At 35.5% G+C, this 17563-nt stretch overlaps 1 protein-coding gene across 4 annotated transcripts in view; it reads right to left on the bottom strand.

Annotated features, from left to right (window-relative positions):
* VTI1A (vesicle transport through interaction with t-SNAREs 1A) overlaps positions 1-17563 on the bottom strand; it is a 249701-nt gene that overhangs the window by 81564 nt on the left and 150574 nt on the right. For 2 of the 4 annotated variants that reach the window (XM_048945667.1, XM_048945664.1), the window contains one exon: positions 13881-13942. In XM_048945667.1, coding sequence (XP_048801624.1) covers positions 13881-13942 — 62 coding nt within the window. Of the gene's footprint in view, positions 1-13869; positions 13943-17563 lie in introns of all 4 variants that reach the window. The other 2 variants (XM_048945665.1, XM_048945666.1) reach the window with 1 other exon arrangement.

Raw genomic sequence — 17563 nt, 5'->3', positions numbered from 1 at the left:
GTGCCACTTCTCAGCTACCTTCCCACTGACAATTCCATTCCTTCAAATGATGATTACAAATTCTCAGACTTTGCATCAAAGAAACACTTTCAGTGGGTTTCAAACTACAACTAATCTCAGAACTTGACAGTTTGGAGAGTAGAGTCAGGTTTAATAAGTCCTTCTAACCAACTTCATTATCCACAACAGTATTTTCCTATACACTTTGTATGTAATTGAGCCACTGGAACAAGAGGGTAAAACAGAAATCCCACAAGCTAGTCTCTTCATTTTTTCAGATTTTTTATCTGGTATGCTGTGCACCTGCTCCTCCTACGTGATTCAAAGAATGAGCACTTGGGCACAAGCTTTTCCATTGATTTCCACAGACATGGAATTATAAGCATACAAAAATTACTGCCTGAAATGCAGCAAGACAGAAGCTCTGCAACGCTGCCTTTCCTATGGATGCATTCAATGCTCTCTACCCCCCCCACCTACATCTTTTCAGTACGTATCTCTGAAACAGCTTCCTTAGGTGGCTGCTAATATGAAACAATGTTAATGTGCTTAATGTAGTTTATTATAAAACAATTCCACAGTATGATTAACATCATATGTATCATATTATTCTAAATATTCCATCTTACTCTAGAGAGAACATTGGGAATTTACTAAGCAACCGCTGTACTTGTGGAAAATGCCTGCTTGAAGAATTAAAAATGGCTCATCACTTAGATTCCTCAAAGAGGAATCATCTGAAAGAACTGGCATGTGGGAGTTTAATTTTCCCACTGCTTGGTTGTAAAGCTTTATTATATCAAAACAATTCAAAGACAAATGTTAAAATACAATCAAGTGCACCAGCCCAAGAAGTATTTTGTAATGAATACAGTCCATGAAGAGGATGTTCTACAGCATCATTACAACCTATCTCACTCAAAACTCCATTTTACCCTAATTTTCAACATGTGACTGCTAAAAGCAGCACCTTGCCTGTGGATGTTTTGACAAAATACAATTCAAATTCACACTTTTCTTGTCACTTTAATTAGAAGCTGAACAGCAAAATAATGGAATTTCAAAGGATTACAACTGCAGCAGTGGTCAGGAAGTTACTACGCATTGTGTGCATTCCTAGATTATCTTTATGGCTTTCCCCATTCAAGTTCTATAGTAAACTACATTTAGTCAGGAAAAGTAAGTTTCTGCCTATCTAAGCCTCTTAGTCTATGTATCTCACTTTCATACCTTCTCTGAACAAGAAAATACCAGCACTGTGATAGTAAGCAACCAAGTAAGGATATATTTATTTAAGGAATCCTAAAGTACTTAAAAAAATATTTTTATTGTTTGCTGGTTGACAGCAGCCAGCAATAATACATCTCAATCCACAGTAAGCACAGTAACATAATTTTTGACAGGAGCAGCAAGAGAGTTTCATAGGAAAGAAGTAGTTGCATAGGCTAGGCACATCAAATTTAATATTACTGGTCCTATATATATACACCTCATCATATTTCCAGAGATGCATTAATTGTATTTGTTGAACCAAGTCAAATATACTTTTCTATCTGCAAAGCACCAAAAATGGCATTCAAGGAAAGATGAGCAATGTTACCTATAGGTCTCAAAATTATATTATTTGAAGAAGATAAGAAAGAATTGATACCTCTCTTTTTTTGTATCTAGGTTCAGTAGCTAAGGAGATCAGGTACGTGTTTGGTAATGGACTGTTACGGGAAATCAAATACCTCATACTCCTCTAAGTTTAAATTCTTCCCATGCTTCTCTTTCACCCTTTTTAAATCCATTTAAGCCATGACTCCAAATCAGGACAGGCACTGCTACCAGTCAGCCCATCATTCTCAAACTCTCATCATGCTGTCATGTGAGGACCGTGTACAGATTAATTAAAGGCATTTGCCCTTGGAATACTTTACTGAGATATGGAACATTATCCTCATTTAAGAGATGCATAGAAACAGATGTGTCCACAGATACTCAAGATATACTTAAGACAAAACTCGGATTCAAATGCTAGTGCTCAAATTTCTGATTGTTTTTCCTGAATTGGGATGGAGGAAAAAAATCTCAATACCTTTGCAAGATTAGAAATGTGTTAGTGACAAAAAGTATCTCAAAATCATAAGGCAATATATAATGAAGTGTACAGAAATACATGAATGTTTAACGTTCAACTTATATGAAATACAGACATGAAAGGTCTATGAAGAGGCCACAGATAGCTGAGCCTTGTTTTATTTTAAATATTTTAACCATGAAATTATAGTGTATTTGGAAAATATAAATAAAGGCTCATAAAATTACATCTTTCATGTTCTTATCCTTCATACTCTTGAAATACTTTATATCTAAAATTGGTGGCAATACAAAAATGTCTTAGTAAATACATGTCATTTTTTCTGTCTGCCCCCAGAATTAAAAAAAAAACAAACAAACAACAACAACAAAAACCCACAATATAATTTGCTTGCTTGCTTTTGAAACCACTTTAAAGAACCAGAAATCAGTGTCTTCATATTTGTAATACTAACTGGGAAGGGAACATACACATTATTGGTACGTAGACTTTTTTTTCTTGATAGGTGCAAACTGTTTCTCCAAAATGGAGATGCAGGGTATGGCTTTCGTTTAAATGGAGTAGATTCTTAGTTGCTATAAATAAAGATACATGGAAGTCATTGGAGACCCATCAACATCTGCTGCACTGTGTTCTCACACTGCCTGCTTGAGGCTCTTGGGCATGCGATGGAAGCAGAAGCTACAGATAGGGCCAAGGTGCAAGATCAGACAGCAGAGAGACAGCATCACGGAGCACTCAACCAGGTTCAAAAGCAGCCTGCAAGCTAAAGTGCGACCTCAATCCTCCAATAAATACCCTACATCCTACGTTTCTGCAGCAAAAGCCGTGAAGTAGAACAGTAAAACTGACATTATTGTTTTAATTTTCATATAGAATTTTGTTCCCTTCCATCCCTTTAAAAATTTCTAACTAGAAGATTTTCCTTATCAGTGACTTTTTAATGTACTTTGCTAGCTATTTCTTTTGGCACTCGCCAGAGGTATCTTGGGAAAATTGAAATCTCAAGCGCTCTGCTTTCATTTTAGCTCACACACACAAACTCATTCACCTCTACCTCTTGAATAAGACTGGGTTTTGCTGTTGTTTGTTTTCTTCTGCTTAAGTACTGCTGACAATAAAACAAAATTTACAGTGTGAGCAGGTAACTTCTTGTCTCCAAAGTTTTGAAATCACTGAACAGACTCATATTTAATAACTCGGACTCTCTTCTCCAATTTTTTTTCCACTGTAATAAGAGGGTCTTTATATTTGAGAGATGTCTTCACAAAAGTGTGCAGTACTGGATATTCTGATACAGAGTGATTATGAAGCCCCCTTTTGTTCTCATAACTTCATGATGTATATCTATAACTCTTCCTTGTTTGTGAAGATAAGACCAGCCTTGTCTCTCTAAACGCCATTTCAAAGGAAGATTCACAGTTGTTTGACTTTTGATCTATGTAGCAACCAGCTCGACCACCTGCACTGGGTTCGAGCAGTTACTGAGCTTGCTTTGTACCATCCTATGAACACAGCAGGCCTTTCAAATCAGAAAGAGCTGATGTGTGAATACACTAATTTACAATGTAAATACAGGGTCAAACAATATGGGCATCTTTAATGACCAAATGTGTAAAGTACATATATTGTTTACTGATTATATCACTAAATAAAACAGATGGCTCGTATTCTCCATCTACCTACAGTGGATTAAAACACAATGGTGTAATAGTCTGGTAAATTGTTAACGTGAAACATTGCTTTGTACTGGTGTAGAAGTATAAATAGCTGTTCACAAATGAGGTACAAAGCTCCACTACCTCTAAGAGTAATTAGTTTAAGGCTGTACTGAAAGAATGTTACCTTCACAATCAACACGTGTGTGCCATTCACGCTGAAAACAGCATTTGAAAATATACAGCGGTGACAGAAAGCAACAAGGAAGTTTCTCTGCATGGATAAAGTAGACCATATGCTTCTCACCACCTACACAAGGTCGAGCACACTTAGACTAACGCTTCTCAGGCAATTCTGTTTATACGCACTACATACAGCCACAGTAAGCATGGCACAGAAGCTTATAGAAACATAAAGAACTTCTACCAAGAGAAAGGCAGGCAGTTGGTGCAAAGATAGTATTAGAAAGCATTTTGGAAGTGTATTCAAGAAGAAAAATATCTGTTAGTGTCTTAAACTATCAGCAGATCTACCGAATAGGACAAGGTAAAGATTTTGCTCAAATTTGCAAATTTGACGCAAACCTTCCAGATTACAGTTTAGTTAATATAGCAAAGTCCAAGCTAAACAGAAGTTTTTAAATAATAAATGCTACATAGTGAGTTCCTGCATGGCACGGTTAATACTCATGGAAAAACATTAATATTTGCAGAAGGCATACAGGCTGCTGAAAACCAATTTTGCTATGTTTTTAAACTAGAAAGTTCTAATGCTTCTTGCATACACAATTTTGTACATCAACAGATCTTAAGAACATGCAGTTGGACAACATTTGAAGCAAAATAATCTGCTCATGCATAAATTGCTATAGTAGATGAATCAAAACCTCCAACACAGAAATCCACTGCTCTGTGTCATTTTGAACACGTTCATTTAGAGAGACTACCTCACGAAATTTCCAGTAGTAAAGATTGCCTAACTTACTAAAATAATACTAACAAATCATAGCTCTTGACTATTCAAATCCCTTGAATATTTTTTCAAGTCTTCAAAGAAAACAACTAATAAACTGATCTTAAAATTTGAGTAATAATCACAAATCTAAAAACATTAATCTAAAAGCATCAGTTTCAAGAGATGTTCCTTTATATTATTCTACATATATCTGAAACAATTTCATTGTTTTTTAAACCTTAGAAATACACAAATACTATAGAAACCATAAATTTCACTGCATATGAGCTTTTGTCTGCCATTTTCATTTCATTCAATTTCCAAACTAACTTTTCTTTACCTTCTTGATTAGCTTTGAACATCCCATATTAGTTACAATTTAAGAGCCAGTAAAGTTTAGCAAATTTTCATCTTTCTTACTGTTAAGTAGACTAAACAATCTCCAACTGTAAGACCACACATTCTAATTCATGACTTTGTTACTCTTGTGGCAGATGCTCAGCAGGTTAGCAATGTGAGAACGTTTCTTTTGCAGAGTTTTAACAGTCCAGCACAACATCAGTACATGCTACACAAGGACATAAATTCTCCTTCAGTTTTGGACTTGTCCCCCAGCAGTGCTAATTTATCTGCAGCAGACTCTAAGTGATTATGTTTTTCCTTAGCTGTTGATGTCTCAGTCATCATTTGTGGCATTCTTTCTAAAACAACAACATCAGACTCCACCAAACTCAATAAACTTTGCTCAAACAAACAAAAAATCTTCCTTCAGTAATAGGGACAGATGACCAAAATATTCACACGTGTGACTTGTGAGTTCAGTTTCAGTTAAGTAGACTTTGTGGTGGAGTGTTAGTTATTAACTTGAACAAAAATTCCACTTAGCAAATCCGGAATTTTCCTTTGTTGCAGATGTTGGTCATTTAACCTCCTATGTCTCCTGAGGGCAGTCAAAACTCTGACCTCTTAGCAAAAGCTGGATTGAGAACGATCTAATCTAGAAGATGAGTTAACAAGGACAAGATCTTGATATGATGACAGTTTTAAATCAGTTTGATGTCTTCTTCTTTAAAGAGAAATTCTTTTGTGTGTAATCAGAATCACAATGGAAAGATGGATTATTATTATTATTATTTTTTCTGAAGAGAAATTCTATCACAATTTCGATTCAGTGTGGGAAGAAAAGTGCCAATTGCTACTGGAAATCAAACACAGAATGCAAAAAAGTGCTTCTTCACCTGATAAAGACTAACAAAGATTCCTGCAGAGAACTGCTAGAAGGCTAGGTAGGCAAAACAATTCCCATTCCCACCATTTGTCTCCAAATACCAGATCGGTCCGAAACATTAGCGTGTGTATGGGAAAGGGGCAAGAAGTAAGTTAAACAAAAACTCTGACATTTGTTTGACAACATTATTACCTTTTTCTTAAAACATTTAGAAATGCCGCGATGTGTTTAACCTCTGTATTTTGTCAATCTTGTTTAAGTTTCAAATACTACTTTTATTCAGCTGAGCGCACAGCCTACTTTTCATTCAGAAACACATCATGAGAACAGTTTTATTTTGGAGTCTGTATTTGCAAAGCTTGCTGATACCTATGCACACAGCTGTCTTTAGAGAGGCTGCATTTCTAGGATTTGCCTTTTAGAATACTATCCAGTTCTCCCATTTTTGCATTTCCAAATCCTAACAGGAAGCCTGACCTGATGAAAACTTGAAAATATAACTTGTTGAAAACTTGTAAGTATAATTTAGTTTTGTACACTATTATTCGTGCTCTTTAATTCCTTGAAAGTGCAGCAGAAATCTCTTTCCACAGCACAAGTCATGGCCTTAAAGCAAGGCTATGACAGCACACAAAAATCTCAAACGCACCAGTACGTAAAAGCCAGGAAGACGGACTTGGGCTAAACATTAGGAAAAACTTGGAAGAGCTTGACTAAGGAGAGGAGGAACGTTCATCAGTTGGAGAAGACGCCAGAAGAATATCTGTCAGGATTGATACAGTTTTCTCATAACACAAAGAGATGAAATTTTCAGAGATCACTCCCAAGATGATTGTATTTCTTTTTTTGGCAAGTTTGTGGACTAAAGTGAAATTACCCGTGTGGCAAGACAATCATGCAAATCTCTGATGAGAAAACACTAAATTTAGAAATTTACAGCTTAAACACTCGTAGTAAATGGAATACATAAAATCTGGCATATATTGCTCTTTGACACTTATAGTGTGAGTAGTCTTAAGAACATGAACTTCAATTTACTGCTGGCCTTAAAAAGCTTGATTTCATTGATTTCTGAAGAGTTGTCACCAATTATTTCAGCAATTACCAATGTCAGCTTTGGCTAACAGGTTCCCTGCTTCATATAAATAATCTGACCACATTCAAAATATTTTCAACACTTTCACTCTTCCTGCATATTGTGTCAGAGAGAACTCATCCAACTGGAAACTGCTTGTAACTGCTGTAAGTAAGCACTGCACTGATTATGCTGATACGAGACTTGCCTTCTCATGAAAGCATGTCACAGGACATCTATTGTGGTTCACACATGTCGATGCTGACTGTGAAATGCCTTTTGTTTCACTCATGACACAAAGTACTGTAAACCTTTTTAGGCTGTAGTTGCTTAACGATAGTCAACATATCTCAATACAGAGAACAATCACAAAGGGTTACATGATATTTAACCCATTATGATGCTTTACATTCTTGGTATATGCAGTATAAGACTAGCTTGGATAATTATCCATTGGGACCTTGCTTTCCTGCAGAAACACAACTGTGCTTAAGATAATGTTCTTTCCAGCTGTTCAGCTGGACACAAGCAGAGAGAAGGAGGGGCAAATGCAATAGTAATTCCAGATGATAGAAAAGAGGGAATGGCGAGGGCAGAACAAAGGCTATTGTACATTTTAAAAGAAATGAAAAAAGAGAATTAGGAATATTGTCTGAAGAATGCAGAGAGCTGTGCTCATAATGCACTTAGTGTAGGCAGTCTGACACATGGATAAAGCTTTCCAGAAATGTGAAAAATAAAACAAGGCTACAAAATAAATGCTTCTATCTCAGTCAATGAAGGACATATTCTTCTAAGATTGTGCTTAGGCATAAGGAGATTAAAGCACAGGCTCTATTTTATCCTATTCATTGAAGTTATTAAAATGTGAAGATCAATCATTATGCTTCTTTTCTTTTTCCAGGTCTAAAGTAAACTTAACTCTGCTCATTCAGGGTGCTGGAGCTGAAGGTTTGTGAAGGATAAGGTGGCATTAAACTAATCATAGCTACATGTTTTAAACGTTGAAGTTATTGCTTTGCTATGAGACATTCAGTATCTTCAGTATAGTTGTTGGTATTCTCCAGGTATAATGCTTACTGTAGCTTTGGTGGTTACGGAACAGCTTAAAAGGCAGCTACACCTTCCATGGAACATGAGCAACAAGTATTTCTAACACCAAATGAAAATAAAAACTAAGTTTTCAGGAGCATTTTGGAAACAGCATCACAGAACAGAACATTATCCAAGAAAGATGGACAACATTTAGAAAATGGCTCATAAATGATTATTAAAGATCAAAAAACAAACCAAAACATTTCACTCATAGATAAATACGTCCTACCTACACTGAGAACAGGCAACTCGCAGTGTCCTATGCTATTTTAAAATTCTTGCTATTTAGACCTAGAGGTACACTTCATCTTTTTTATTCTAATAATGAAGAATGCTTACTCTTGGGAATTTTTCTGATACATTTACATTTTCCAGATATTTTGTCTAACATTTCAACAAAAACAAGTTTTGTTGTTGTTGTTTTTTTTTTTTTAAAGTCAGAAGAAAAGTGAAGAACAACTAAGTACTAATTAATGCCAAGAAAGTGTATGTTCCCAATCCAAAGACTGTCTTATGATTAACAGTGTCACAACAGCTTAACAGTTTTCTGATGAAAAGATTTAACACTTTGTAAGTGATAAAGATTAGCTGCATATTAAAACACAAACATGTCCAATGCTATAGAAATAAAATAATTATTTTAAATGGTTAAAAGTAGAAAAAGATTTAAAAAAAAAAAAAAAAAAAAAAAAAAAGTCCTTTCACTGACAGTAAGCTCTAAAATGCCCAGTGTATATTTTACAATTCCCTTCTAACAATATAAGTATTATGGACAGGGTTGCTCTGTAATAGGCCTTGGCTAGGGAGCAATGTAAAAGCAGTTCTGGCCCAAGAGATGACACAGAATTGTTCTGCTACTCACTCTTCACTTATTCAGTGTTCCTAAAGTTAAGAGAGTTGTTTCTCTGGTTTAAGTTAACCATATGCTTAAATATTTTCCTGAATCAAGGTCTAAATTACTGAAGTAAACAGTTGCAGCTGTAAATATTTAACACGGAACAGACATGTTGCAAAAGAATTTACCATTCAATCATTTTTCACTGTAGAAATGCATCTTGAAGTAAAAATAGAAATACAGTTTTGTACCAAAAAGATGCTGAAACAATTTCTACTCAAACTTCTGGCTTGAGACCAAATATGCAAAGTTCCTGCTGGAAAGAGTAATTTCTCTATTAGCATGAAAATAAGGCAAATTTAACTGTATGTTAAACTTCACTTCAGTGCTTGTGGTGTGACTGATACTGAGATAAGCCTTAGCTCAGAAATAGAAAATATGCAGGATGGAAACAGAGATCAGTAAGGAAATAGGGAAAAAGTGGTAACACTCAGTGCTGGCTTCAGTTTGTTTTAACAGGGAGATGACAGGGTAATCCTCTACGCATTGAAATGTGGGCTTTGTGTTCAAGGAAGAAGACAGAAGAGACCGTAATTAACTTTTCCTGTCTCCAGGAGAGTGAGTAAGCAAATAAAATAATTCTTGTGCATCAAATGCTAAATGGTCATACCACCAAATTAAAGGGTAGAGGCAAGAGTACTTGACACTCTAAGGAATTTTCTCTGAAAGTTAATTCTAAAACATTAATGTTTTGTGCTTAGGACCAGAGGCAGTGGGCAAAAGTGGGATGATGGGAAATATCCATTTGATACCTGGAAAAATTGCTTATTTCAACTATTGTTTGAACAGACTGCTCAGAGGGGTTTTGGTATCTCCATCCTTGGAAGCGTTCAACACTTGACTGGAGAAGTCACTGAGCATTCTGCTCTAATTAGACTTGTTTTCATAACTTCAAGAGGTTCCCTCCAAATTCCCATATAACTCTATGAGACGTTGAATAATAACTGTGGGGTCTAGACTTCCTTGGAGTTCAATAATACAAGGAAATTTAACTAGAAGTAATGCAGGAAGTTGGACTGCTTGGAAAGAGTGAAGGAACTTGACTAGAACTAGCTTGGAGAGGTAGGTATTCCTTGTTTCTGGTTGTAGTCATACTTGTCATGCACCTGTTGGCAAGCCATATAATTTGTAACCTGACAGCTGAACACTTGCTGCTCCATTTCCATCAGCCAAAGATAATGCTTCTGTCCTATCTGAAATCAGTATTTAGATATTTTCATTAGAGCAGAAGTGCTCATGAGCTTTTCAAAGCATCATTGATAACTCAGAAATTATCTTCTAAGTTGTTCTGAAACTTCAAGATCAAAAGAGAATTTTTGGCATAAAAAGTTCCTGTTGAGCAAGACAGAATAAAATATTATTCTGGAGAGCAGTAGATATTATTCTATCACATTTTTCTGCAATTTGGAGGAAGGTAGAGAGTATTTATCTGCTAATGAGATAAAGATTCAGATCTACTGAAATTTTTATCTTGCTACTATTAGGCTTGTTTTTTACCTACTGTGTGCCTTGGAGATTGTCCAGTTTTTTATCTTTTTTCTTTAAAGCTCTTATAGGCTGTTGGCTTAGGATCTGGGCAAACAACAGAAGATCTTTCAAAACATATCCTTTTCTGCTTCTTTCTAACACAGTGTGCACTCCCTAATTCATATTGGCATAGAGGTCAAAGGACAGATGTTGGAGGTGGCAACATCACACCACAGATGCCACTTTCTTATCTTAAAAATCCATAATTTAAAATTCTGTAACTGAAACTAATCTGAGCTTCTGTTATATTCTCACTGTTCTAAAGAAGTCATAAAATATCAGGTTGTCCACAGCTCTAGATTAACGTAAGAGGAAATGATCAATGTTTTGACATTACCAACATGCTGATACTATCCTAGTAATGAGGTGCTATAAGTAGAACATTCCAGTTTAGAGCTATCTCAGTAGGGTTTTATTTTTTTTACAGAAAAGAAAAAAAGGATATTAGAAATATTTCCAAGTAAGAATATTTTAAAAAGCTTGTCAGAAAAATCTCCTTACCTGTATACGCAAAATACCAGGAGATAAAGTCCAGTACATAAACCTGGCTACTTTAAGTTGCTAAAGCACCAAAATGGGATAGGAAGACTTCTGCCTGTTCTATCAGTGATTTCTTTAGTGACCTACAGCAGCTAACAGATTTTATCCCTGCTTTCATTCCCTATCTCCACAGTTTTATGCACAAACACAAGGCTGGAGAACTTTGCTCTTTTTACAAAGGGAATAATTTTGCTCTCATTAAGAATCCTACTTACTTCAACATCTAATCTCTTAATAAGTTTGGCCATACTCAGAAGAGATGTTGTTTTACCTTTCCGAGAGAATAAAAATAGAAGTAGTTTGGTATTGCCATGCACAGACTGTTAGTTTCTTCAAGCTATTCAACTTCAAGCATATCAAAATTCCATATTATGGAAGCAGTAACTAAGTTGAGCTACATTCAGCTTAACATTACCTTTTCTGTATGATAATAATGTGAAGAATAGTCCTCCAGCAATTTTTCTTTTTGGTTCCAGCAATTAAGTGAAACATTGTGTAGTGGTTATTGAAGTATGCAAAATTAGGACAACACTGCCAATCTGTGCTAATTATTTTTTATACAGTTGTATTTATCTAATTTGAGCAGATTTGTTGGGCTTTGTATTTCGTGATTATTCTTGTGACTAAACAACATTGGGATGATGCTGAGGCTGGGATAATGCTTCTAGTCAACAGTCATAGAGCAAATCAATTTCACCTTGGATCTATCTATTACACGTTCTTACAAAATATCCTGAGAATCTTCTCCTGCAAGCTGCATCTGTATCAAGGCATTTCATTTGACATGTTCACCTGAACAGAGCCTAAATCCTAACCTTCCATTCATCCAGATGGATGAGCTAGCTCAACATTTTAGTTAAAGAAAAAGGAACTTCAGTGCCTTTTTAACACACAGAAACATGCTATCTTGGTTTTCAACTGCATAATCCTTTTGTCTGAAAACAAGAACCCAAGTACATTTCAGAGAGATCATATTTTTCATGTGGTTTATGGAACACTTATAAACTGGGACTCTAACTGTGATTCCCAAACACAAAACAAAGTCAAAGGTTACAGCATATGTTTTTGCTTCAGCTTCTCCAAATTACTTGCAAATGTATTCAAACACAATACGAGGAGATACTTTATTTTATTGAAAACAACAGACTACAGGGTGCTGCAAAAAAAAGGCTGAGGTACCTCAAGCATAAACATGGAAAGAATACATTGGTTCAGAAACCCATAAATCCTTATTTGAATCTGCCAACCTGAAAGCCAAGTAAGGCTCGAAAAAACTATTTTTCCTAAATGCTATGTCTGATTAAGCCATACTATTAAATGACAGCTGAACTTTAACATTAATATGATATTATTTAAATAACTGCACGATTTTTTTTTGCACTAAAATGATGAATGATTTTTAGACAGCTCAATTGACATAAAGCAAGAAACCCCTTTAATGAGATTTGACAAAATGGAGACATATGCAGAATATTCGTTACAGCTCATGTCGCAGGGTCCTTCCTGGGGAGACTTGGGTTGGGTTCTATCTTTTCTTTCTTTCTTTTTTTTATATATTTTATTTTAGTTTGATTGTCTACAGGCACTGAACCATCCCTTTCAATTGCCATTTTCTTTCTCCATGGATTTTGAATTTAGTTCTTGTCATTTACATATTACTCTTAATCAGAGAATTTTATATGTTAGTTTGGAGCTGCAATTGTAAGAAATCTGTGGAATGAAGGCATTGGGTTCAGTCCTTTCAACCTTTGTCAACTGGGTATACAAGGCACTAACAAAGACATTTGTCTGAAAAGACTTATGAAGACATAAAGCTTGCACTAAAGAACAACTTAATATATTCTGGTTTCACTGCTTTCCAAGACAAGCGATAAATCTACAACTCTGCTAAAACTTACTCTAAAGCTAATTGCATTAAGCAAACATGCATTGTAAAAGCCCATGAGAAGAGTAATTTCATAGTGAACTCTTCTGAGGATGCTATATACTCCTTTAAAACTGTACGTTCAGATCACCCAACAATATCACCTATTAGAGTGATGCACATCCTCATCAGGAAGATGAATAAGAATGCAGAAATATGGACATTACACCTAAGTCTGAGTGCTGCTTCACTGTGTATCCAGAGATGCCACTCAAAAAATCTGTCTGGGAAGGTAATGACATAATATTTAAGGTCGAGGGTAGTCATAGGTGACTCCCACACTGTGATCCCAGTCAGATTTTTAGGATGTTGTGATTTTTTCCTCTCTGTATAATCTAGCTTTAATGCCACAGACTGTTGGCATAACATCTAAGCCATGAAACAAACATGCTGAAAACATGGAGTTGTACAACGTGTCTGCTCAATTGATTCAGACAGAACTGATCACCTTAACCTTTTCTCTGTGTATAAATTTATATAGTTCCCCAAAAAATTATGAGCTTCCTCACATACAATCTAACAGGTTAAAAAAAAAAAAAAAAAAAAAAGTGAAAACCCTGAAATATTCAAGAAAAAGGAATGTGGGAAATGATCATCAAAAAAACTTAATTTTAGAACAGACCAAAAAAGCCCAAATACAAAGAAACAAAGATGAGAAATGATTGAGCAAGGGGTAATCCCTCAGGCTACATAAAATTCTTTCCATAGCTGTGACAAAGCCTTCTATCTAACCTGCCTGCTTCATTACCACAATTCATTTGAAGTAATTCTATACAGCAGCTCAAGTGAAAAAAAAGTCAGGTAAGTCAGCAAAATGTGGAGGCTGAATTAAAAAGAGAAAGGCATAGAGGGAAAGAGGGAATAAAAGAAAGAGTGGAAGTGTCCCTACCTTAGCCTTACCTTCGCAACATCCCTGTCAGTATCCTGGAGCTCTTTCCCAGGTTTGCATCTGTTTCTCTAAGCTGGGGAGAAAAGAGTTCCGTTAAAATTAAATGTCACATGAATGCCCTTTTGTACAAAAAATGCAGATTTCTTCTGTCAGTCTGTGGGCTTCAGTTTGAGCCTATAACAAACTCATTAAGAAAGCCACCAAAGTTCTGAAATTTGAAAAGGTTTTGTTTGGTTTTCACTTTCACAGAGCTGAAACCTATGGAAGATAAGACACTGAGGCAATAAAGATAAATCAGGACACAGAGGAAAATTCTTATGAATGATGTGTTGAAGGTAGATATGTTTGGAGCTTGATTATCCTTGAGGTCCCTTCCAATCCAAGCCATTCTAAACACTGTATAGATTGCTATCTGCAATGGTAATTCCCATTGAGGTGCACTATGTACATTGGTTATAGACATTAGGGAGTGCATCAAGGGATGAAGAGGCAGCCATGTGCTGTGTTACTGATGCTTTAAGAAGGGAAAACTAAACACATCTTTTACTGTTTTTCAAAGTTATCTGTTTAAAGAAAAAGCAATAATACAGAACGGTCATTTTACTGATTCTGTGTTAAAAAATACACCCACATTATCCCTTAAATAGAAAACCTGTGATGACCTTACAGCAGTGTTTTTAGTACTTTAATAGGACACAGGAAAGCTACATGGACAGCTTAACTTAATTAGCTGCATTGTTTTACAGTTCAGAAGTCGTGCAAAATAGGTAAAACCACAACTGAATGGAAAGCAAAAGTGGGGATACTAAGAGAATGATTATAGAGAAAATGAAATGCCTATTAAAATACAACAATAATTTCTGTTCTTCTTTGAAAAGAATTAAATGCTTCTATTTTTGTGCTTGTTAATATCAGACAAAAGGCAGCCTAGAAATTATGAGCTACAGTTCACACAAAGAATAGCGTTTCTCTCCTATTGCCTCTTCTGCTGGTAGCTAATGGAGAGACATCTTCGAACTTTCTAGAGAACTCTGAACCTGAGAGACATTAAAATGTACTGTAAGGGATATTGTAATTATTGTCAATTACAAATTAGCAGGAACCACCATTTCTAATATGCCTCAAAACACAGCAGTGTGTACATACATAAAAACATTTTTCTCCTAGCAAAAGGTGAATGTTTACCTTTTCATTATCAAATCATATTGAAAGGATTATCTGAATCATTGCCTTATTAGTAAAGAAATTTTGTTGTAGAAGACAAAATGAATCTTGTGTTATAAATCCATTGAAAAAATAGCACTGCCAAGAAAAGTGGTAGCCTTCCAGTAACAAATCACCTTCACCATAACAAACCACAATTATATCTTGAATATATGCATAGCACCAATATCAAAAGCAGTTGCTATTCTGGAGTCTAATATTGTAAATATCTACTACCAGATTTAATGCTTATTACTGAAATTGCTAGTTGCAACAAATGACACATAACCTTTATGTACAATTTCCTTCTTGTTCTTGGAAAAAGTATTAAGGAAGAACCAAGCAGAAGCTGAGATGGGATAACACCAACCAAGATTGCTCTTAGCAATATTGTGTTCAGTGGGAAAGCTTGCACTGAGACCAGAGCTCTGCAATTACGCAGCATGATGGAACAAGGATGAGCATTATATTCTGGGGAGATCATTCCCTCATTTTTTTTTCCTAGTTCATCTAGATAATACAAGCTCCAGAAAAGCTGCTTAGCCCAGTTGGACACAAGTAAGAGGAAAAAAAAAAATTACAATAATTATTAAAAGGCTCATAAGAAACCAAGTTCTTACTTGTGCTAGAAGGGAATCTGAAGCACAAATGTATGCTTTACATTGGTCTTTTATTATTCATAAAGATGCATTTAACACTTGGGGCTTCTCACAGAAAAGTAGCTCTCTCCTTTTTACCATTATATGTTTGATCCTAACTTTCCTCTCTCGCTGCAGGATTCCACCTGACAGCTCAAATCAGTTCTGATAGTTAGGAGGGGAAGTGGAACCTTGGAGGCTTCATAAAGTCCTCTAAGCAAGACAACCTCATACTTTTATGGCGATAAAAAACAAAAACAAAATGCATCACAAAGTAAGCAAAAGAAATGCTAATAAAGAAACAAACATACAGACACACTTGGAAGATCCCAAGAGAACACTGAAAAAAACACAACCATAAACATTTTCAAGCTGTAAGTTTGTTTTTATTTAAAACTGAATTATCTGATGGTAGTTACTCCGTCGTGTCTTTACCAATACCAGTGCACTGCAGAAGCCAAAGAACTGGTAGTGGGCAAAACTCTGAAGTGGCAAATAATGGCAATTCATTGCTGCAGCAAAAGCCTTTTGAAAGATGTTTTATTATTAATAATGGCCAATATATATGGTGTGCAAGAAAGCTTTTACAAATAGTAACAAGAAGAAGAAAAAAAGAAGGAAGATGAGCAAGATGCATACATTGATATCTTGCCTACCCTAAAACACATTTTAATTTAAGGTTTTGTAAAAAAAAATCTTTGAAAGTCCTGCATAGTGTAATTCATCTCTTTGGCTCTCATAGCAGAGCTTTTACCCTTTCTCTTTGGCTTAAAAAAAATTAAGAAACAATTTAGGGAGTTGCCCTTTTGTGGATGTTATTACACATGTAGTTTCCCCTATATTCCAAATAATAGCAGTTATTTCTTGCTTTTCATTCAAACATTTTACTCTGCAGACAGGAAAACTCAAAATATGTAGATTTAACCAAACTGTATAGACACTATTTCTCATTTAAATTTTACTCATAAGAAAAAAATCTCTAATTTTTACAAGATTCAGCTGCAAAAAACTGGCCATCATGTCCAGGCTTTCAGATGACAAGTTTGCTCCCAAGCTGAAAGGATAATGCCTGAATGTATTCAGTGTAAAGTTATTAAGCACTGATACAACACTTTCTTCCCTGGTCCTTAAAAAACCTCCACAAAATGGAAAACGTGGAAAGTTATCCAAGATCATCCCTGACTTTACATTTGAGTTCACAAACAGATGTGTTACTCTGAATTCCCCAAACAAAATAGTTCAGTGGCACACAGTAAGATCTCAGAACTTGACATCTTCCACTTATGATGAGATCTTTTGCTGAACTGTAATTGGATGCAAGTTCCTAGAGTAGTCTTCAGTTTTCCATTGAAGAAATTTGCTTCTCATGCAGAAGGTAAACAAATGCAAAATTTATGCTACAAACTATGTGTATATGGAGTTATCAGAACTATGCTTCCTCTTTCTCTAACTTTCATGAGGATTTTTTGATTCAGCAGAAAGAGATACACATTATTCATCTTCATTGCTCAGCTTATATTTGCCCAGATAGAAACAGAAAAGTATCTCTGACTTATCAGTCACAAGGGATTGAGGACTGGAGAGGAAACGACACAGATTTGCCTCAACAACCCTTGGTAAATGCTCACAATCCCTTTACTTAACAATTTATTTGTACTTAACGTTTTAAAGTAGCTCATACCCAGAACTTTAAAAAGCAGCTGGTACAGCTGACAGAAAATGCCTCGTTAAAGCTGTCATATGGGGCTTCACCAATCAAAGCTATCCAGGTAAAGAAACTCCCTGGGACGGATCAGGGAGTTCTCTTAAGTGACATTTGTCAGAGAGAGCCCTGTGAGATGACTTAGCTTTGG

This window comes from Lagopus muta, chromosome 5, assembly GCF_023343835.1.
Source record: "Lagopus muta isolate bLagMut1 chromosome 5, bLagMut1 primary, whole genome shotgun sequence".
NCBI lineage: Eukaryota > Metazoa > Chordata > Aves > Galliformes > Phasianidae > Lagopus > Lagopus muta.
Note: the sequence above shows the minus strand (reverse complement) of the source record. Positions and strands in the feature narration are given on the sequence as shown.